Source organism: Catharus ustulatus, chromosome 3, assembly GCF_009819885.2.
Source record: "Catharus ustulatus isolate bCatUst1 chromosome 3, bCatUst1.pri.v2, whole genome shotgun sequence".
In the NCBI taxonomy this organism is placed as follows: domain Eukaryota; kingdom Metazoa; phylum Chordata; class Aves; order Passeriformes; family Turdidae; genus Catharus; species Catharus ustulatus.
The window spans coordinates 88,536,105-88,558,249 of NC_046223.1; the positions used below are offsets into that span (position 1 = coordinate 88,536,105).

Sequence of the window (22,145 nt, forward strand, 5' to 3'; positions counted from 1 at the left end):
CACACATACAAGAGCAAGCTGGTTGTGTTTGTGCCACACAGCTCCTCTGCTCTTGTGTAAGACAAGTCCAGCCTGACTGCAAACACATTCTCTAGAGCCATAAATCTGTGTGTTGATCTCTGAATAAGTGTATGATTTATGCTGGGATTTTGAAAGTGTTAGAATGGCCTTAAATCTCCAGATTCACTCCTGCTTGCTACATCCTCCTTGAAAAAATGTTCTTTCCAAAGAGAAGAGTGTTTCAAGAAAGTAAAAGGCAATAATTATCCTTTTTGTGAGTTTTACCATCTAGACCTGTCTATTTAATAGCAGCATCAAGTATTTTCTTACATTTAGTTTACAATGTGCTGTGCCTTCCAGACTTACTCTACTTAGGGATTTTGGTTTTCCTTACTAAGCACTTTATCCTCATCTGTCTCGAGTTAAATCTTGACTTCAGCCTCTGAATTTTGATTACATCTTCAAAAAACATGCAATCTTTCCCACTCCAGTTTCAGAGTTTTATCTACTTACCCAAATCAAATTAAATCACTGACAAGAACTGAGCATGGGAGAGACCTCTCTTTCCAAGTTTGACAATGATCTGCTGAGAGACACTCAGAGCCATGATTTTTTATAAGAATTAACTCCATGGTAACTGATTCTAAGCATTTTTTCTTGTTTAAAAAAACATCATGGAGATAGTCTCGGTTTTACTAAGGCCAAGGTACATAACATGGCTGTTTTCCTGTCTTTCCCAAGTACTTCTACTTTATCTTCATATCACTGCTTCTTCTAGATTTGGTATGCAAGTCTAAATTTTAAGTATTTGCACCAAAGCAAATGCAAAACCTTTCCCCCTATACGTACAGGATCTCCTGGAGGGCCTGGTAGTCCTGGCTTCCCATCTCTTCCTGGAGTGCCCTAGAAACAAATGTAAAACTTGATGGCCTTAAATCACTGATGAGGTACACATGACTTTTTTTTTTTGTATACATATAAAACTGTCACTTACATTAACACCAGGGGTACCTGGAGCTCCTGGTAATCCTGGAGGTCCCCGAGGGCCCTAAGAGCATGAAAGGTCATTTAGGATATAAGAATACCTTTCATGCAAAATTCTTAAACTAAATTAATGCTTTTTGTATTAAAGAGAAAACTTATACTCTACCTGTACACCTGCTGATCCAGTTGGACCTACAGGACCCTGTAAGAAAACTCCAAACAATCAGTAGTTACACTTTCTGGGATAAGGGAGATGAACTTAATTAAAAATTGCTGAATGTGAGATATTTGTGCAGTTTTCACTTAGAGAAAGACTTGTTTTAAGGTTTGGCTTTTAATCCAAATGTAATTTTGCCAAAGTTAGAGACCTCAAGACTTTGCAAATGCTCATTTTTAATGGCAAGCATTTCCAAAAAATTAATGATCTGTGATGAAACTTGGTATTTAGCAAGAAGAATAATTTAAAAAAAGCTAATTGAGCAGTTGAATAAAACAGATAATTTAGATATAAATGGGTAATTTTAAAACTTCAGCTTTGAAAATAATGTAACTGAAAAAGTTATCTTTAAGTATTATTATTTTAGATTGAGACACTCAGGGTGAAAAGTTTAGTCACCTTTCACAAACATGTTCCCTTAATACCAGAGCACTGTCCACAGACTGAATTGTATGATACACATTGGTCGACTGAAGAGAGATTGCCTCAGCCACTGGAGTAAAACTCCTGTAATAACATGAACCACCTGCCAGGTACACCATCGACATCAGCAATTTTTTTTACTGAATACTCTGAAGACACTGTAGGTGGCTTTATTTAAAGGCATTAAAAATAAAGTAACTTGGGAAACAAGCTGAATAACTGAAGTTGTTATTGCTGTACAAGTTATTTACTATGAATGCTTTAGATGTCTGTGTCAACTTGCTTCATGTTTGAATTTAAACTCCACAGCAAGCCTTGAAGCAAACTGAGAGTTGAGAGTCAGAAGGGAGTTCATGGGGCTAGAAGGGAGTTCATAGCTTTTTATTATGCTTTGTTTGCCTATTGCAGTTGCTGAGTGATGAACAGTGAGAAGCCCAAATTCTGGGTGTTGGTTTACTTACTGGTGATCCCTGAATGCCTATTCCAGGGGGCCCCATCTCCCCAGGTGCTCCCTGTACACCAGGTAGTCCTCTTTCTCCCTGTGAAAGGTACAAGGCTTTCCATCACAACAGCTCTGAAAATGTAAACTACCATATTATATTTTTAAAAAAATATTTTTAGAAACAGAAATAGTGTATTTTGCATACCTTTGGCCCCCTTGGACCTGGGTTTCCAGGAACACCAGTGGGACCCTAAAAGAAACCCAAAACAAAACACGAAAAAACCAAGAAAAAAACCAAATTATGTTTTGAAATTCAAGACACTAGATGAATTTAAGGACCAAAATTAGCCAGTCCTTAGAGATAAACTATGACAAATTTACATGTCTTCCTTACATGTGCCAGTGTCACTACGATTATTTGTGATACTTACACTATTTCTAGACTATATTTTTGTTTATATTTTGTAAAATATATTATATATCATATTATATTTATATTATATTATTATTATAATATTTATATTATATTATTTAATATATTTATATTTATATTATATTATATATAATATATTATATATAATATATTATATTTTGTAAAATATATTTCGATTTGGAAATTACAATAAAAACACTTCCTTTGTGGCTTTCAACATGAAGTGACTAAATTCAGATTAAGTATTAGGAAGAAATTCTTTACTGTGAGGGTGGTGGCACTGGAACAGATTGCTGAGGTAAGTTGTGGATGCCCCATCCCTGAAAGTGTTCAAGACCAGGCTGGATGGGGCTTTGAGCAACCTGCTCTAGTGGGAGATGTCTCTGCCCATAGTGGGGGCTGGAATTAGACGATCTTTAAGGTATCTTCCAACACAAACCCTTCTGTGATTTCTCTTATTGCACAGTGAGAATTCTTTCCCAGTTGCCCTTGTAGAAAATAAAGTCAGGAAAGTCTTTTCAGATTATGAACTTACTGGTGTTCCAGGCAGACTTGGTCCAGGAGGCCCCATATCACCTTTTGGACCTGGATGTCCAGGGGGTCCCATAATTCCACCAGGGTCACCCTACAAAATAAATCTGAATCACTTAAAGAAATGTCAGAATTTTCCCCCATGAAAAGCTTAAAATATTATCAAGTTTATCATAGAAAGTGACAGTACTTTGAGAAGATAAAGAGAAGGAAAACCCCCTCATATTTTCCTTCAAAAAGTTAAGGAATTGGAGACATGGATCATGTAACCATTAAAAATAACTAGTATTCTCTTGGTTTTCCATGCTTGCAATGCATCTGATCTACATTTCTTGCTCCCCAGGCTCCTAATATGCAGGTCGTCATTAAACCCTGCCAACTAATTCATAGCAACAGCTGGAACAACAGCTGTCTCTCCCCAGCTATCAACCACTAGTGCTAAACCTGGGGTTTTCAGTGTATTCCTCTTTACACCTCTGTTCCTTATTTCAATACATGCAGTGTCTCTTGCTCCATATCTCTAAACTCCTGCTGCTTATGCAGTAAAATTGTGCCCTTTTTTATGCTGTCCTCTTGTCTTTTGCAGGCTCCTGTAACATCCTCTGTGATTCTTTCTGAATCTACTGTTGTAACCCAATACCCTACTGCTTTAAGGATGGTATGTCCCTTTAGCCCTGTAATCCCCGCAAGACCAATGGACTGACCCCTGCGATGGGATTGGCCAGAGGCCAAGGCTGACCCCTCCCCTTTCCTGACCCAGAGAAAAACCCTGAGCCCACGTGTGGACTCTCTCTCTTTATCCTGCTCTCCCGCTCAGACCACATGGAAGCCTAAGAATAAAACAGGATACCAACCCTGGGATAAAGAGCCTCTAATATCTTTCTGTTCTACATGAAACAGCATCCCAGGCCAGCTCTGAAGGTATTTGGGGAGCAGGCGAGGCTGTTTCAGTTGGCGCCTGGAACGTGTTTTTTTTTTAAATTAAAACCCACGTGAGAGGCTGTGACCCTTAGAAGGGTTAGGAAGCCGACGGGAAGCCAACTACCCTGTGGGCGAAACTTGCTTTCTAGCAGGTCTAGCTTACAGGGGGGGGGAATCTACAACTCATCCAGCCCAAGGGTGAGCAGATTTCAGAACAGATTACAAAGTACAGTTCTTCAGCTCCTCGGTACTTCGCAGAGAGTGGTAAGTATAAATTTTCCTCCGTGGGGAGGGGGATTTTGAAGTGCTTTCTCTGTAGCATCGAGGTGCCAGGAGCTGGGCTGCACAGCGTCCTCCCTGGGGGTTTGGAGCTGTATGCAGCCGGAGACACTGGTGGGGGTAGCAGGGCCACCTTGAAACAGTTTCTGCCGTGTGTACAGTATCACGCCAGACAGCTGATTTCAAAGAGAGGCGCCGCTTTTGCTGCAGCCTGTGATTCTCTGTGGGGGAGGTGCCAGTTTTGCCGGCAGCTAGCAGCCTTCTCTTACTGTGTTTTAACTGTGCTTTGTAGTGAGATATTAGAGTAAATTGCTGTGAAAAATATGGGTACAAGGCAATCTACTTTGCAACAGAGCGTGGCTTCACAAATTAGAGAACTTTTAAAAATTGCAAATGTGATTATTATTAACAGAGAACTTGATAGGTTTGCTAGGTGGCTGTCTGTAGAAAAATCAGATCTTAATTTGGCAGATATGAATTCGGTTTTATTTTGGAATGAAATTGGAGATTTATTAACTTTAAAAGTCGAAAATGGGGATAAAGAGCCTCTAATATCTTTCTGTTCTACATGAAACAGCATCCCAGGCCAGCTCTGAAAGGTAATTGGGGAGCAGGCGAGGCACAGGGTACTGTTTCAGTTGGCGCCCCACGTTGGGCACCAACTGAAACAGCACCCTACAGGCCAGCTCTGCAGGGTATTTGGGAAGCAGGCAGGCCCATAGGGTGCTGTTTCAATCCACCACTTCCCATTTTGCATGGTGAGTACATTTTTGGCCCTGTTCCAGTTTTTTTATTTTTGCCTTTCTGTCAGCTCTCAGCTCACTTCTTCAGACTGGAGTTTGTTTGTTTCCCTTGTACCCCACAATGTATAAATACCACAATGTATAAATAACACATCACATAGCTCAGAGCACACTTGTATATCCTCTCTTTTCACCTTCTTCTAACTATGGGATTTCTACACAGCAAAATACGATGTCCTAAGAAGATCCAGCCTTGGCTCACATTTGAGCCAGTGTAGCTGCCCCAGAGCTCTGCCAAGATGAATATGTCTGACTGTGAAGTGGGATTTTACACATTAGTCTGGATAGGACACTGCACTGAAAAGGCTGTTCTGTAGTCAGGACCTGAACTGACATTTTTGCACAGCACAGATTTAATGTAAGGGCACAGTCCAGCCTCTTTGAAATATTACTTAAATTATTTATCTAAAGAGCAACTGGGTTGCCAAACTGGCCTGAACCATCTCCAAATGCAGAGATGTTTCTTCTCCATAACACAAGGGGTTGCTGCTGGTACATTTTGAAATCACTTCTTACAGCAGCCACACAGCTGCACTACAGAAGAACAGAAGGTTACTCTTGCAGAGAAAATTTAAAATGCTTTAACATATCATGTTTAATTTAAAACACTTAAAACATACCTTCTCTCCTTTAATTCCTGGGTTTCCTGGTACCCCAGGATCTCCTGGTAAGCCCTGGAATTAATAAAAATATAACTGTACATTTTTATAGCTATTCTCTTAATGCTTATATAAAAATATAGATGAAAATTAGTTTATACTGGAATATCTACTGTGCATTAGTATTGACCCCAATTGTCAAAGACTAGAAGTTATTGAATGCTTCCTTAATTAAATGCATAAATCATTATTCTGTAAATTAAAATGTAATACGCAAGATTTATTTATGGACCCTATCAGGGGAGAATGGCAGAGACCAAAAGGTTTATTTCTTCTGTTTCAAAGTAATTCCAAGACTTGAAAATCAACTGTTTTTTCAAGGAAGGCAATAGCACAAAAAACTTGAATTTTAAGTAAGTGTCTCATCTTTTTTTGCCCATGGAGGGCTGCATGATTTCCTGCACTTTATTATTCAAAGTAGTATCTTAAAAGCCTCAATGAATTCCTACTCTTTCACATTAGTTAATCCAACAAATCCCTTTAAATGTTTTAGATATGCAATGGACAGTTAAACATTTTCAGTAAATAAAAGTATGTTCCAGCCTTTCTTCTGTCTAAATAGTCTCATTTTTCACATTTTGATTTTAACTTCAGTATTTTCTCTTGTCCTTTTCAAGAAGGATTTTTATAAATACAGAGAAATGAAGATAAATGAAATAGATTAAAATCGAAATAGAAACTATTTAAAAACTAAGTAAGGCTTAATTGAGTTCTCTCACTATACTGCAACAAATGCAGGAAACTTTTTCCATGACCCTTCAATGTTACTCGACCAGCTATTTAGTCAAGTCATTTGTTAAGAATACCAGTAATTTTCACAGTAAAGGATAAAATTGCCCAAACTGAACAGTAAAATCTAAGTATGAAAGTTAAGCTGGACTGGAAAATGAACTCCCTAAGAAAAAGACAAGGAAACACATATTGTTTTAATTTTTCTTCTCACTGTAAAACACAGTTTTGTGCACACTGACATATGACAGATGATAACATTTTCATGCCAGTAGTGAATGTTCAGCAGCTGTGTTTGCTTTCTCTGCTGCATTCTGCACTTAATACGGACAGACAGCTACTCGTTTCACCCAGTCATCCAAACTAAAAGCATAAGAAAGAAAAAGAAGTACCCTGATGAAGAATAGTCTGCTTATACCAACACAAAATCATTATGGAAATGGAAATTTATGTTTACTGATCATGGCCTACCCTATCCAATTTTGATACTGGTACAATATACATACAGCCTCTCTTCTCACTCTTATTTTCTAAAGATTTCCCAACTTTATCTTTTCTTTTTGGTTGGACCAAGCTCAAGTGGTTTCTTAGAAATAGAAGTAATTCTTATCTGCTAGATGATTCTTTGATGATGTAAGCTGAAAACAATTTTCAAACTTTCATAATATTCATCATACTGCATGAAATAAATTATTATATTTTTTAATCTATAATGTTTCATCTTTAGAAGATAAAAAACCAAAGAGCTTATAGCTAAGCACAATGTCTCTATAACACATTTAAATGTATGTTTTTACATAGCAGAATTGTGTGCACAGATAGGAGTCTTCAGGATTATCTGTATCTAGGACTTACATATATTATAATTAGCATTTATCTGTTCATAATATTCTCTTGATCAAAGATCCATCAGAACAGCAGTTTCAAAAGTAGCAATTATGAACTCAAGTGGGATGATGGCAACACAAGCAAGAGAGATATGAGTATTTTGTTATCTTTCACAGTAGGATTGTGATTCATAGATAAAAGGAACCACAGTGGATAAGGCTTACAAACTTTTGAATAGATGATAGGTAAATCAGAGACAACTGAAAAAAGATATGTTATCAACTGAGTAGGAAAATGAGCTATAATAAAATGACTATATTCATATTTAAATACTAGGATTTTTCCCTTTTTTCCCTTCCAGATCTGAAGATGCTGTACTCTACTGGTCACCTCACTTATATTCCTAAGACTTTTAATAGGTCACCAATAAAAAGTCTGCCTGCTCTGTACCACTTAGAACGCTATTTTAATAATAATAAAATATAGGGTTTAAATGTCTGTGCAAAATAAGAATCTTCTTCCACAATGTAGTTTCAGGACATATGTGGAAAAGCCTGAGACAAAACGCAGCAACTCCAGCTTCTAGATGCTTCTGATGGTAGATAAAAGATCAAAACCACACACACACAGAGTAATGATCAAAATTCCAGTCCTTTTCAATTGAGTGGCTGAACTGTTAGGCTAGAGCTACTCTTTTTATTATCCCTTTTTCTTGATCCACTTCTCAGATCTAACCCCTCTTACCTCCAAAACGCTATTTAAAAGTAATTTTACGGTTTATGGAAGGTGGGAGGTACAAGAATCAAGAAGAGGAGGTAGGTGCCACTTGTTAGGTTATGTGACACCACTAGTGTTGTAGACTGAAACACAGGGAATTAGGCACAAAATAGTTGTCTGCATGCTAAAAGAGGGGTTGTGCCATAATTTGGAAGAGAGACAGGCAGCCACAGCCCCAGGAGAGGCTTCTGCTATATGAGGGTATCGAATCAAATGCTCAGGGCACTTTTGAGTTTAGTACAATGGTGATTAATGTTTTAACATCTTTCGTGGAGAATTCAGACTGAATTGACATTTTACCCTTGCTCTTCCTGCCCAGAGGCACAAGGGTTACAAGTGTGCTGGATCTTGGGGTAGGTGCCTACCAGTTTGAGAAATCCCAGCCAGCCAGGAGACCCATCAGGCTGTTGCATCAGGCTGTGGCATAATTGTTACAGGGACACTAAAACCCCCATGAAGGAGACCCCCATCACCCTGCCCAATCAGCTGACAGACCTGAATGTGGGGCACCCAAAAATGCAATAAATACAGGAACATTTCAGCTCTGCTGAGAAGTACCACTGCTTGACACTCCCAAAACAGCAGTTTTGCACCCACAAGCACACTGCATCTCTGAGAAGCCTTGCCCTGTAACATCTGTGCTTGGTAACTGCCAGCAGTGCACAACACAAACCAAGACAACTTGTTGCTTAACCATCCCAGCCAAGCAATGGTCTCCCAGCTGGAATGGGAATCCAAGGAGCAGAATGCTAAGAGGGGAACAAGGGAGAGATAATCAAGGGTAAAAAGCTCTCATTTCAGTGACCCCAGTATCCAGATCCATTCCAGGCTGTCAAACAGTTTCAGAAGCAGGATATAGATGGTTTCCTGAAACTCAAGGTGATGGCCTGTTGAGGGACCCTGTCCTACTGTGCTTCAACACCTTATAGGTGCAGTACCTCCTACAAAAGGAGCAGCTAGGGTAACTTGTGTGGCACTGCTCCACTGCCTAACTGCTCATGCACCACAGCTACAGCTGGAGAAATGGCACAATACATACAACTTCTCCTGGCAGTCCCCTGGGTCCAACAGGTCCTGGAGGGCCTTGCAGTCCCTGTGAAATGATATAATACACATCTGAGGTAAAAGTCAATCAACTACTGTAACATGGTGTAAAGCATTCTTGTATATAAACATACTAAAACATCAGAAATTAAGAATTATCTTCCACATGGAGTAAGAAGTAGAGAGTTTGCTCATTCTCCCTTACTCTAACACTTAGTTCAATAAGTCTTGTGGACTGATATGTACAAAATCCAAAATATGTATATAAAGCAAATACAAGTAAATACAAAGGGAATACCTAAAGGGAAAGACATAACTAAAGAATAGATCAAGATTTCAATAATCATTTCTTAAGACAACAATTTTGTGGCTTCTATAGCCATATCCATTCTCACTGGGCCTTCTTTTCATGATCTAAAATTCAGATACTATCCTACATGAATAGTGTTGGGTGGCAGATATATTTAACAGTTTCTAATTCTATCTTTGTTTAAAACAATTCAAGGCATCATGAGGGATTCTCAAGAACATTTGTATTTCAGTTACTTTCTTCACAGAATCACACAATTGCAGAATGGGTAAAGTTGGAAGTGACCACAGTGGGTTATATGGTTGAACTTTCCTGCTCAAGCAGGGTCATTCTGGAGCACAGTGAGGGGTACTCCACAATCTCCCTGGGCAATTGCTCAGTCACCCACTCAGTAAAGTTCCTCCTCGTATTCAGGTGGAATTTCTTGTGTATCAGTTTCTGCCCATTGCCTCTTGCCCTACTGATTGGCACCACTGGGAAGAGACTGAAAACCTCAACACCACTGTTTAGATACTTATAGACAGTGATGAGATCTCCTTCCAGTGATTTTCTCAAGGCTGAACAGGTCCAGCTCCCTCAGCCTTCCCTTGTAAGAGATGCTCCAATCCCTTGCTCGTTTTTGCCCTCCCCTGGACTCACTCCAGGAGCTCCATGTCCCTGTTGTAACTGAGGAGCCCAGAGCTGGACACAGCGCTCCAGATGTGGCCTCACCAGGGCCGAGGAGAGGGGCAGGATCACCTCCTTCAACCTGCTGGCAATGTTCTTCTCAATGCACCCCAGGACATCAGGACACCATTGGCCTTCTTGGCCACAAGGGCACTGCTGGCTCATGAACAGCTTGTTGTCCATCAGGACCCCCAGGTCCTTCTCCAAAGAGCTGCTTTGCAGCAAGTTGTCCCCTATGGCTATTCCTCCCCATGGGCAGGAGCCTGCACTTTCCTCTGTTGAGTTTCAGACAGTTCTTTTCCCATCTCTCCAACCTGTCAGTCCCTCTGAAGCCCCCTGGGGCATTGGCCACTGCTCCCAGTTTTGTGCCCTAGGGAACTTGCTGAGGGGGGCCTCTGTCGCTTCATCCAAGGCCCTGATGAACCAGTTAAACAAGACTGGCCCCAGTATTGAACCCTGGTGGACACCACCAGGGACAGGCCTCCAACTAGACCCTGTGCCATGATTATGACCCTCTGGTGTTGGCTGTTCAGCCAGTTCTGACTCCACCTCACTGTCCACTCATCCAGCCCACACTTCCTGAGGTTTGCCCATGAGGATAGACTCAAAGCAAAGCCATGACTGCTTTATCATTACCTGCTGGCTCATAGGATTAAACAGAGGAGCTACTAAAATACTGGCAATGGTTAATCCTTGCCTCACTAAAGCACAAAGAGAATACACCCAGCTACCAGTGGATTTCTAATTGCAAAATGGGTGCTCATATTCTCAAGTGACAAAATAACACTTGAGTGTTGCTTAAATATTCCTTTCTGAGAGACACTGAGAGCAACAAGAACTTCATGTAAAATGTAAATTTTATGTAAAATGCCCATGATCCAAGTACAAACTTTTGATATAAACTATTTGCATCCTTTTCCCATTAATACTAGCTAGAGTTGATAGCTTCAGAGTCCTCTTATATAATTGCACAGAACACAATTTTTATTGAATTAAATAACTTTCACTTACCTTTGATCCTGGATTTCCAATAAGACCAGGTGGTCCAGGATCTCCCATTTCACCCTAGTGATTTTGTATAAAAAAGCAAAAAAATCCAAGTTTACTGCTATGTCCCCCCAGTATCAGCTACGTATGCTAGCAATGTATACACAAGTCCAAGAATACCTTATTTCCTTTTGATCCCTCCATTCCAGTCTCTCCCTGAAAATAGTAAATACACCATAAGAAGTTAGAAATTTAAGTAGGATCAACTGTGAGTCTAATTTTCTACCTTAAAACATGGTAATGAAGTTTGCAAACTTAAATACTGAGAAAATATTAAATAATTTCTGATGCCTTTTGCAAACTCTGAAAGACATTCCTCTTGCAACTTAATTTTTTGCAAGTTTTCCCAATGTTTTAAAGGAAAAATGTTTGAAAAAAGGACATTTCCTGAAGAAAATTTCCAGTCAAAAGCCTATTCTTCACCACTATACCTCTTCTGGTGCTCAGTACTTACCTCCAAACCCACATATTATTACAGTAGGACTTATTCTGATTGCTATAATATGTTAACCACAAATATCTCGAATATCTCAAATATCAGCCTTGAATTTTATACTAAAAAACATAACTAGCTTTTATAAAATATGATAAAAGAGGATAATAATTAATGACAAATATGTTACATAGGTAAGAGACTCTTACAGAATGAGTGTTCTGAAGATTTGCCTCAAAATAAGAAAAAAGTTATGCACACATAGAATGGCTGTACGAGAACAGCCTGATGTTAAATGCCACACTGGTGGCATCAAAACAGTACAGCTCAGGCCACATAAAACTGTGAAAAAGCTGAAAGAACCTTCGGGGAATAAAAAAAGTATGTGCTCTAAACTCAGTTCATGGACAGTACCTGCAAAAAGAAATGCTGAAAAACAGGGCACCTCAGTTTTTTGTTTATAACCTGGGAGACCTTGATGCACATGTAAAAAGGAGACAATACATACGCTACCCCACATAATCCCTGCATCTAATGAATGTCTACAAAGAAAAGAGTTACAGGATGAACATGGTTATGAAAGTAATCTCAAATGTACATAACTCACAGCAGTTCAAAACATACTATACTTACTGGGTCTCCCTTGTCCCCTTTTTCAGAAGGTTCTCCCTAAGGAAAAGTAGAAAAGAGGTTAGCGGATTTATTTAACATGGCAAATAGCACATATGTCTGGTTTTGCTGAAGAGTCCTGGAAAATGTAGCTATTTAAAACCTGGCTAAAATACAAATATATGGACTACAGAAGTTTACTGGAGGGATGATGTTGATTTAATGCCAAGACCATGACATCTATGATCCTTTCAAGCAGGAGAACAAGGGATGGAGGGTCATGAACATGAACTAAAGAGTGATCATGCATCTGAATCTGAAAAATTCTCAAACACAGGTGCTTTATAACACAAAAAAATCATAAATCTGTGATATCATGGGAGTAAAAATAATGTTCCTGCCTGCATAAAAATTACACAGGTATAACCAAAGATACCAAGAAGCCTCACAGCTGAATGGCAAAGCACCTATTAATCAGTAGAACTATGTAAAGAGCACGTTCCTAAAAAAGCAAAATACATGTCTGTTCCAAAGTGATACCTCCCAAATCATACTATAAAATTTATGCTTAAACTAAAAGATACTAAATTAGAATGTTAATTTTAACATTTTAATAATTTTAAGCTTCTTGTTTTTTCATATAGACATTGAAGATTCCATTTATAACTTGAAAAATTATGACTGGCACCTAATTCATGAGGCAGCCTCTGGTCATAAACTTACACAAAAACAATTTTAAACAGGTATGCAGTAAAAGTCTGAATGTTTTTATAGCTAAGGACTTTGTGGGCTGGTAGAACAGGGACATTTACTTGCATATGTAAATACCCTCCCAAGGTGGGCTTAAATAACGTACTAAGGACATTTAGAGACTGACGACTTTTCCCATGCCAAAATATTTTTTTTTAATCTCCTGTATATTTTACAAGATTTCAGCCATAATCAGTACATTTCATCAACTTCTAGTAAAACACATGATCACAGAACTAAGAAATTAACTCACCTTTTCTCCTTTTGCACCAGCCATTCCCAGTTCTCCTTTTTGACCCTTTTAACAAAATTAATTATATTTAAAATCTTTCTATTCTGGCAAATGTAAATAACACCCCCTTCTTCTTTAACTGTACTCTGTTCTATGTAGGCAACAAAATCTTAACTATTGTTATGATGGGAATCACGCTGAAACATTGCAAATTAATTTAAATGACTATTTTCTATAGCAGACCTGCAGACTTCTCAATAAAATGTTGTCAATTCCGTCACATATCCAGAGCACTTGTCTCTTCTCTTACAAGTTTGAAAAGCATACAATTATTAAAATATCAGTGAGCTGCTTATACAGGACAGATAACTATAAACAATATAGTGCCATATGGTGTGTATTCAGAATTTGACTTCCATGTAATTTTTTGTTTAAGTCTATGAGTATTTTTGGTGTAGAAAGCCTCATCATTACAAAGAAACTGGTTTAAATACTCATTATTTATTATCCAAAATATTTTCTGAATTTCAACTTTTTCAGAGTCTTTCCCACATAACTGTCAAGGCAGCTCATTTGACTTCTCAGATGGCATTATAGAAACCATACATAATTCTTTCAGCATTTCCCCTTTCTATTCATACTAGAGGAGAAAGGATCACATGCTGCCACTGCAGGATATCACGATGAGTTGGATATTGGACTGCACAGATCAAAGTGCCCATCATCCAAAAAATCTATTTCTTCAAAGCCCCTTGAGATAAATCAAATAAAATTCACTGTGTTAAGAATGGCAGGGACAGGTAGGGTAGGCACTTTGAAACTTCTCCAAATTCATCCCAAATGCTTACAATGTCTCCCTTCTGGCCTTTAAGTCCAGGGGTCCCAAGTACTCCTAGTAGTCTTGTATCACTCTGGAAAGAAATATCACCACAAAGATCAGAAAATGTCACTATTTACTCTGAGTAACAATTTATTTACCATAACAATTTATTGTAATTTACCGGCTGTAAATTCAGAAGTCCTAATTTACTACTAGAAAGGGAATAATAATAAATGCCTATGCAGTAAAATTAGGTAGTGTATTGCAGAACACATCCTTTATCACACATTCACACTCCTGCCACACTAGCAGAAAATGAACAAAAGCAAAAAAGGAAATGTCTATATTCACTATCACTATGGAAATCTATGATTTTTTAAAGTTCAACACAAAGAACATATTTTTATGCTCAAAAAACCCATACTTCTATGAGAAAGAACCACAAGCACATTATTTTTGAGGCCCACTAAATGAAAAAAAGGTAGAATTAATTTAAGTCTACTACAGTAGTAAGACAAAGGAGAGGAAACAGGCTCCTCACACTGCTTCTCAAAGAAGATAGACTTAAGGACGAGGGGTTCAGGTTGTATACTTGCTCAGCTGTTATTGCACTGCAGTTATTTACTCTTCTCTACAAGGTAAAGACACAACATAACACAAAGTGAATGGTCTCCTTTTCACAAAGTCAGACTTCCTAAGGGGAACATGGTTTTTTGCAATGACAATGGAAAAAGAAACAAAACCCCAATAACCCTGAAATATGAGCTCCATTCAAGACCCAGAGAGTCCCAATCCTAGCACACATGCCACTGGGGTGGGCAGGAGCCCTAAATAAGCGAACTCCCCTTGCCATGTTCCTGTTTCCGTAGTTCTAAAATGGGAAAATATCACAGTGAATAAATGCGCCATTTACACCGTGTTAATATTTTCAGAAGATGATAACAGAATATAAATCGAAAAACATCAATAATTATTTTAGAAATGCTAATCTCTTGATGGATTATCCTTGGTGTTTAGGGTTTGTAACACTGCTACTACACTAACTATCAAAATCAGCTTCAGAGCAAGAGGCAGATACCCAGATACCTGAGTATTGATGAGAAATAGTTGACTACCACTGGACTGAGAATCCAGAATCCTGTTACCGTAAGCAACAGCAAATTATTATTTACACTGAGTTGTGCTTTTCTTTTTTGTATATATGGTGCAAAAAACTAAAATAAGGGGAAAGGCTGTTAGAGCAAATAACCACCCTTATGTTCTTTGCATTTTTATAGGTAATTTGCTCTTTACAACCAAATGTAAGTAAAATACACCAAAGCAAAAAAAGAATCTTAGGAAGTAAATAATGGTTTATCCCATAATAACATAAAATTACTTCAAATTATAATTATTCTGAAATATTTCTTGACTAGATTGTGTTGTAGTTTCAGATTTTTTTGTGTTTTTGGTTTAATTTATTATTTTTATGTGTTGGAGAACATTTTTAAATGTACAATATAGAATCTATAGTAATATAGTACTCATCTCTATGCCCTTTCCAAAGATATTTAGAAGTAAGTTCAGCTAAATGATCATATATCTACGTATGGAAAATTGGTAAGAAGGGTGACAAACAGAGGCCCAAGCAAAGCATAACAGTGGTCTGCGAGTATACAAATGCAAATCTGAGGCAACATTTATCTTTCTCTGAAGGAATGCAACATACAGCACCGGGCAGAACTAGTTTCTTGGCAAAAAGAAGAGAACAAAATGCATTTACTGTACACATGCAAAGCATCTGATTTACGCTGAAAATGTAAAAGACATAGCAAGAAGGAATCTAAAAATAGTTAGGTGTGGAAACAGGCACACAGGAAGAATGAGGGAAGCAATGCTCCAGCACTGTCTCCCACCCCATTAAGGATCAATCAATACTTATCCTCAGCAGGTTCCCCACACCTTCATTAAAGAAAGACTGCTGATGTTGGTTTGCTGTTCAGCTCAATTTGCTGCTGCAATCAGCAAATGCATTTATAGTGCTCTTTCACTGCATACATGGATCAAGTAAATTATGCTTTTAAAGGTTTGCACTCCTGTCTCCTTAAAAATCACTTTGACAAAAAGTGATTGATGCTGACCCAGAAAAATCCTGTTTCAATAAATTATTTAAATACATTGTCCGATTACCAATACTTATTAAAGCAATCAGAAAGTATATACAAAAATCAGAAAAATTGAACATAATCTGATAAGAAACAGAGAAATTAGAGAAACAGAAAAAACATTGTTAATCATGATAGGCCTTAAGAGCCACCACATTTTTTGGTATCAGTTTCTCATGTTTCCTAGGAATACCAACATAGAGAAGCCATAATATCCTAATAACCTAATATCTAATAATCCTAACTAATATTCTCAGCCAAAAAAATATAAAAACAACTGAAATGTGTCAACCAAACTGAAAGAAGACCTTGTGGCATCCTTGAGTACATGGATAAAATGATGAGAAATGACACCACCGTTCCCTGGGCTGTAAGAAACCTCAAAAACCTCAGAGCATCACTCAAATATCACTTTACCAACACAAATAATTGAGGCACACTGCAAATTCAATACTGGAATGTGAAAGACTGCTTGATGCCTCAAAAGTGCTGTGGACAAAATCATCTTCTGTCATACTACATAACATCATGGAAAAAAGACAAGTTACTGGTGAATATATCAGCCCAAGTGAATCAATGGCCAAGCAGAGAAGCTATTCTTTTCTTTGTCTTGTTCTTGACGGGAATATCCCATTTCCATTATAAAATTAATAGGAATTACATTAATTTCACGATTATAAGCCGCATCATTTTGACTAAAATTTTGATCCAAACCCAGAAGTGCAGCTTATAATCAGGTGCGGCTTATATATGGACAAAGAATGAAAAGTTACAGTTTTAGTTTGGAGGACAGGTGTCTGCTGAGAAAGGCAGGAGCTTCTCTTTGAAATGGAGAATGTAAACCCCCTCCTTCCAAATTATTGTAATTTTGAAATCAAGGGGCTTTCAGGCAAAAATATGGGAATTAGGAATAACAGTTCTTTTCTAGGAAAATTGAAATAGAAATACAGAACTAAAAAGAATCAAATCTCAAACCCTGACAAAGTCAGAGTACAACCTGACACCCTGTCAGGCAGGGTGTTGGTAGCAGTCCCATTCAATGGTGGCTGCATCCTCTTGCAGTGACAGATGTGATTCAGTTGGAGCAGTGCTCCTGTAGAAGGTGCAGTTTCCCTCCGGAGGTCCAGTGGTGATGTGGAGAAATCCAGTTTTCCTCTGGAGTCCAGTGGAGAAAGGGGCTCCCTTAGTGTCCCAAAACCTCTGTTTTTATTTTGGTAAGAAATGTTGGGCTCTTCCCCCTGGTTGGAGCAACTTCCAATGGGATGCAGTAATTTTATCAGTCACACAGTGGGACTCAATGGCCATGAGCAGAAAATGACTGGCTGGAGGAAGGATGGGTTGTGAAAAGATAAAGAACAATGCCCTGCCTGGTTTCAATGGATGGCCCATTAGCAGAATATCTGCCACTGAGATAAGGATCACTGCCTCATCCTCAACAGATGGTGATAGAATAGATACCTTTTATCACATCTGTATTGTAACCTGCGGTTTATAATCAGGTGCGGCTTATGTATGGACAAAGAATGAAAAGTTGCTGGCACCTGGAGATGCGGCTTATAGTCAGCGCGGCTTGTAATCGTGAAATTACTGTAATATGTTTGTTGTTGGAGACTTCAGTTGACTCTAGGAGGGTCTGAATATTTAGTTAAAGTTTGCATATTTTGAACCTTCTACTTGTATCAGAAAGCCAACTCCTCTTTCATCTGGAATCAAACAGCATTTCCTTGTTGAACAGTTAATTGCTCATGACAGAGCCATTAAAATCTTCAAACTAGACAGCTGAAGGAAGAAGAAAGTTGGTAAGATATCCAGGATTTAAAAGATAATTAATTTATAGACACACACCAGCTGGTCTGCATTTTTTTCCAGAATATTGTTAATTAGGAAACATAAGCCATCTTAAGAATACTTAAAGCCTTGTAGTTATAAAAAACATGATTTTTGGAGACAGATGTGTGTAATTTACTGAATATCATCACTGTTTGTATTTCCTCTTGCAGAATTAGCCTTAAAGGGACTGTCAGGATAAAAGAGCTTGATAAGGCAGAGGCGGGGAATGAGTTACAATAAATATGGTATCAACAGAGGAAACCGTGCTGGTATCAGCGAAAGCTCTTTGGCAGGAAAAAGAAACTGGTAAGGAAACCAAATGTGAAAACCAAAATATATAAAACTTCAACACATACACATGAAACAGGAGACCAAACAGAAACTACGTCTCTAGGCATAAAAATGCTCTATGCTTAATTCCTAATACACATTTCTAAGGTGATATACTAATTTAGAATGGATTAATATCATAATTAATATCAGAGAAATCACTTCAATGATAAAAGCAGCTGGAAAGGTACGTTTGACATCAATTTAACTCCAGAATCCCTGTTCAAGCAAAGATTTTAGCACTCATCTGGGAATGTTAAATAAGAAAAAGACCCTGAATACACGTGCTCTTTATAGTTAATGCATTCTAATATTAAAAGAAATTAATTCCCTCCAGGCTTGACCTGCATGACTTAAGTTGTGATACACACATTAACCACTGTACTGGGGAAATAATGCTGTAATAGTGCATCATGAACCTTTGAATGAAATAGTTTTCTGATCACAGAGGTTATTTACTCCCAAATCAATTAAGCAAACTTCTCTACTCTCATACAATGGCAGACACTACCACAGCTTAAATTATTTGAAATACCTGCAATAAGAATGTAAAATCTGTGCCAAGCTGAACACAGTCCTATGCAATTTTAACATTTTTTTCTTTTATGTTATTTTAGCTGCAGGTGGTTTTATAATTGACACAGTATTTTTATTAGTCCATAATACAAACATAAGGACAATTCTCATGGACTGCTGGCAGATCTCTTAAAAATTATGTCTCCTTGTCTTTCTGTTTTACTTTTAGAATCATGATAGTCTTGGTCAAGAAATAAAAGTCAAGTACAGTTTAAACCAATTAGGTTTAGAAATGGGGAGCTGGTGCTTCACACTATTGGCTAAGTGGTGCACACATCTCCTTTTTGAGTTTTACCAGGCAAAGACAAGTAAGAAGAAGATGGATGGAAGGCAAGACATATGACAGCAAGATAAATGACATGGCAGGTATGTGACTGGAACATGGACTGAAACTTGTAAAGGGATGCACGAAGGGGTCAGGAAAGAAATTACCTTTTGAATTAATTTGGAATGTGGCTCACAGGGATGAAAACTGTAGTCATTTCTACCTTAGATACTAATTAGTCATAAACCCACACAGACACCAAAATCTCCATACCTCATTATAATGTTTGTTCAATGAATCCAGGATTCCTTTTAGTCCAGAAGGACCCTATACGGAAAAAATATGCATCAGAAGGTCATTTTAATTTAACTAATTTTATATTTGCATATCTGTATTTAAAGAGCAATGGGGATGTAAAAGTTTTTTTTATTTTTATTTGAGTATACGGTAATTATCTTCTGTAACTTCATTATTTATTTTTTTTCTGGTACAGAGGAAGAAGAAAGTTATTTTTTAAATCTCTGAATTTTGAAAAACAGCAACTTATTTTCAAGTGAATTGTTCAGTCAGAGAAGGCAGAAATTAAATCCATATCAATTTTAATATAAGTCCCTTCTAGAATGAAGAACATCCTTGTTCTGCAGCATTTTAAAACTCCTTCTACGAACTCAAAGCACAACTTTTGATGTAGAAGTAGCTCCCAGTGAGAGTAAACAGGTAGGTTTTTAACTGGGGAGTACAGTAAGTGAAATTGAGAAAAGCCAGAATTCTCTGGAATATTACCTTCCCCGTTTTATTAACATTGCAAATTTTTACTTAAATATACCTTTCATCAAGAAATTCAACACTGAAAAAGAAACTTCCTGATCAAATTAACACTTAGGACAGAAACACTGAAAAATGTGCTTGGGAAAAACATTTTTGGACATTAAATCGCCCCATTTTTAGGCACATTCTGCCAAAAAGCATGCCCTCAGTGAGATTTTTAAGTTTTAGATGGAGCAGAACACAGAAAGTACAGTCAAGAACTTATGAAATAAGACTCCATTAAATTTACAAATTAGTGCAAAATTTACAAATTACAACAATTTAACGACTATAAGGCGCACCGGATTATAAGGCGCACTTGCGGGTGTCGGGAAATTTCCGACCTTTTGCCCATATATAAGGGGCACTGGACTATAAGGCGCACTTTTTTTTTGCAGCAAGGATCCGTCTCCGGTACCCCCTGGGCAGTTGCTGGCCGAGGCCCCGCGGGCCCTTGGACTCACCTGCACCCAGCAGCCGCGGAGCCACAGGGCTGCTCCCCCTCACAGCCCAGCGCTGCCGGGGCCACTCCCCCTCATGGCTCGCACTTCTGGGTTGGCAAATTTCGCAACTTTATCCATTATATAAGGCGCACCGGACTATAAGGCGCACTTCCGGGTTTGGACTAAAATTTTAGTCAAAAGGGTGCGCCTTATAGTAGTGAAATTACTATATTCTCTTTCAGTTGAAGCTTTGACATAACGCAATATGAACAACAACCATTCATGATGGCTGTAAGAAATGTCTGACTGTATTAAAAAGATTACAATATATTCATGTAAGTCGCCTAGCCCGATTGACCTGGATGTAACAAGGGGCACAAAAGCAACTTTCCTCCTCTGGGGCTTTTTATAATTACAATTTACCCTCTGCAGCTTTTGTCTTAGTGTGGATACTAGAAAAATTTGGAAGCCACGTGAAACATCTCAGGTGTTTCACTCACTCCTTCTTCCTACTTCCTTCTTCCTATTTTGGAAGAAACAAAAGTACATCCATGTCATTTTGAAGTGAATTGTCACTTCAAATTTATGTCAAAAATAAGATCGATATAGTCATGATGTTTTCACTAAGATCTCACTCCATTTTGATTTCTGAAGTTAATGGCAGAATTTTTCCTTTGATATCCATAATACAGCTGGCAATCCAGAACTGGGACTGAAGTATGATGACACTGCCAAGACATCTCAATGTCAACACTGTAAACCTGCCCTCTTGAATCCTTGAACCCAGGATTCCTGGACAATTCCTAAATAAGAACTTATCCTCGCTTTGCATTTGACATCATGTATCATGCTTCTTTTACTATTTTTCTACAGCTGAATCTGCTGCAGCCACACAAGCCAGGAAGAACTTAATGCTTTGTCTGCCATCAACCCCAAGCTCTCAGATATTATTTGTACATAAATAAATAATTTTTGACAGGATGAAATCTACATTGGCACAGTTTTGAAAAATAAACATATCCTTAAAAATCCCCAGAATATCTCATGACTAAGACAGTCAAGGAGAACTTTAGGCATCTGGGATGCATTCTTGACTATGCCACATACTTTGCATTACCAATTTAGTATTTCTGTTTTCCAAAAATTGACATAAATTTAATAATTTGATATTGCTATCATTTTTTTCTATAATAAAAACTAGTAAAACTAGTGTACAACAACAGAAAATATTTTTATTCAAGACTTATTTTCCTAAACCATGGTCTCTTTTTTTTTTTAGTTTCACTACACTAATATAGTTGCACAATCTACTCTGAAGTCTCCACAGACAAAAACAAAACCCAGTAGCATTGGTTTGAAAGTGGAGAAGCAATGAAATTAACAGCAGTTGAAGAATTATTGTACCAGCAGTTTCTAGCTTTTGAAGGAGAATTTTGCACATCTACCACTTCGAAGCTGTTGAGCGGGGTTTCCTTTTATTTTTTCCTAATATCAAGTTTTGTAATCAAGAGAAGTGAAGCAGTAGAGTTGTAAAAATAAATGAATAAACTGAAAATGTGTCCTGATTGTTTTCCAAAATTGGAAACAGGTTTCAGTTGTTATTTCTACAGACAAGGCAGGAATGGAAAGACAGGTGCTTAAAGGGAAATAGCTCCAAACTGTGAAATTACTGGGGTTTACAATGTATTTTCCTCCCTTAACTTTTATAGTTCATCTGCATTTCTATAAAGATGAGACTATTGAAAAAGTCTACCCAATCTCACAGTCCATGCATAAAATGGGTAACAAGTACATTGCACTGGTTGCAACTCAA

General features: G+C 37.9%; 1 protein-coding gene across 1 annotated transcript in view; it reads right to left on the minus strand.

Annotated features, from left to right (window-relative positions):
- Positions 1 to 22,145, minus strand: part of COL19A1 (collagen type XIX alpha 1 chain) — a 183,709-nt gene that overhangs the window by 37,237 nt on the left and 124,327 nt on the right. The window contains exons 17-30 of the mRNA XM_033054946.1: positions 19,356 to 19,409; positions 13,966 to 14,028; positions 13,139 to 13,183; positions 12,160 to 12,195; positions 11,214 to 11,249; positions 11,058 to 11,111; positions 9,066 to 9,119; positions 5,654 to 5,707; positions 3,035 to 3,124; positions 2,272 to 2,316; positions 2,086 to 2,163; positions 1,151 to 1,186; positions 995 to 1,048; positions 850 to 903 (exon numbers count right to left, since the gene is read on the minus strand). Of these exons, the coding sequence (XP_032910837.1) occupies positions 850 to 903; positions 995 to 1,048; positions 1,151 to 1,186; positions 2,086 to 2,163; positions 2,272 to 2,316; positions 3,035 to 3,124; positions 5,654 to 5,707; positions 9,066 to 9,119; positions 11,058 to 11,111; positions 11,214 to 11,249; positions 12,160 to 12,195; positions 13,139 to 13,183; positions 13,966 to 14,028; positions 19,356 to 19,409 (753 nt within the window). The remainder of the gene's footprint in view (positions 1 to 849; positions 904 to 994; positions 1,049 to 1,150; positions 1,187 to 2,085; positions 2,164 to 2,271; positions 2,317 to 3,034; positions 3,125 to 5,653; positions 5,708 to 9,065; positions 9,120 to 11,057; positions 11,112 to 11,213; positions 11,250 to 12,159; positions 12,196 to 13,138; positions 13,184 to 13,965; positions 14,029 to 19,355; positions 19,410 to 22,145) is intronic.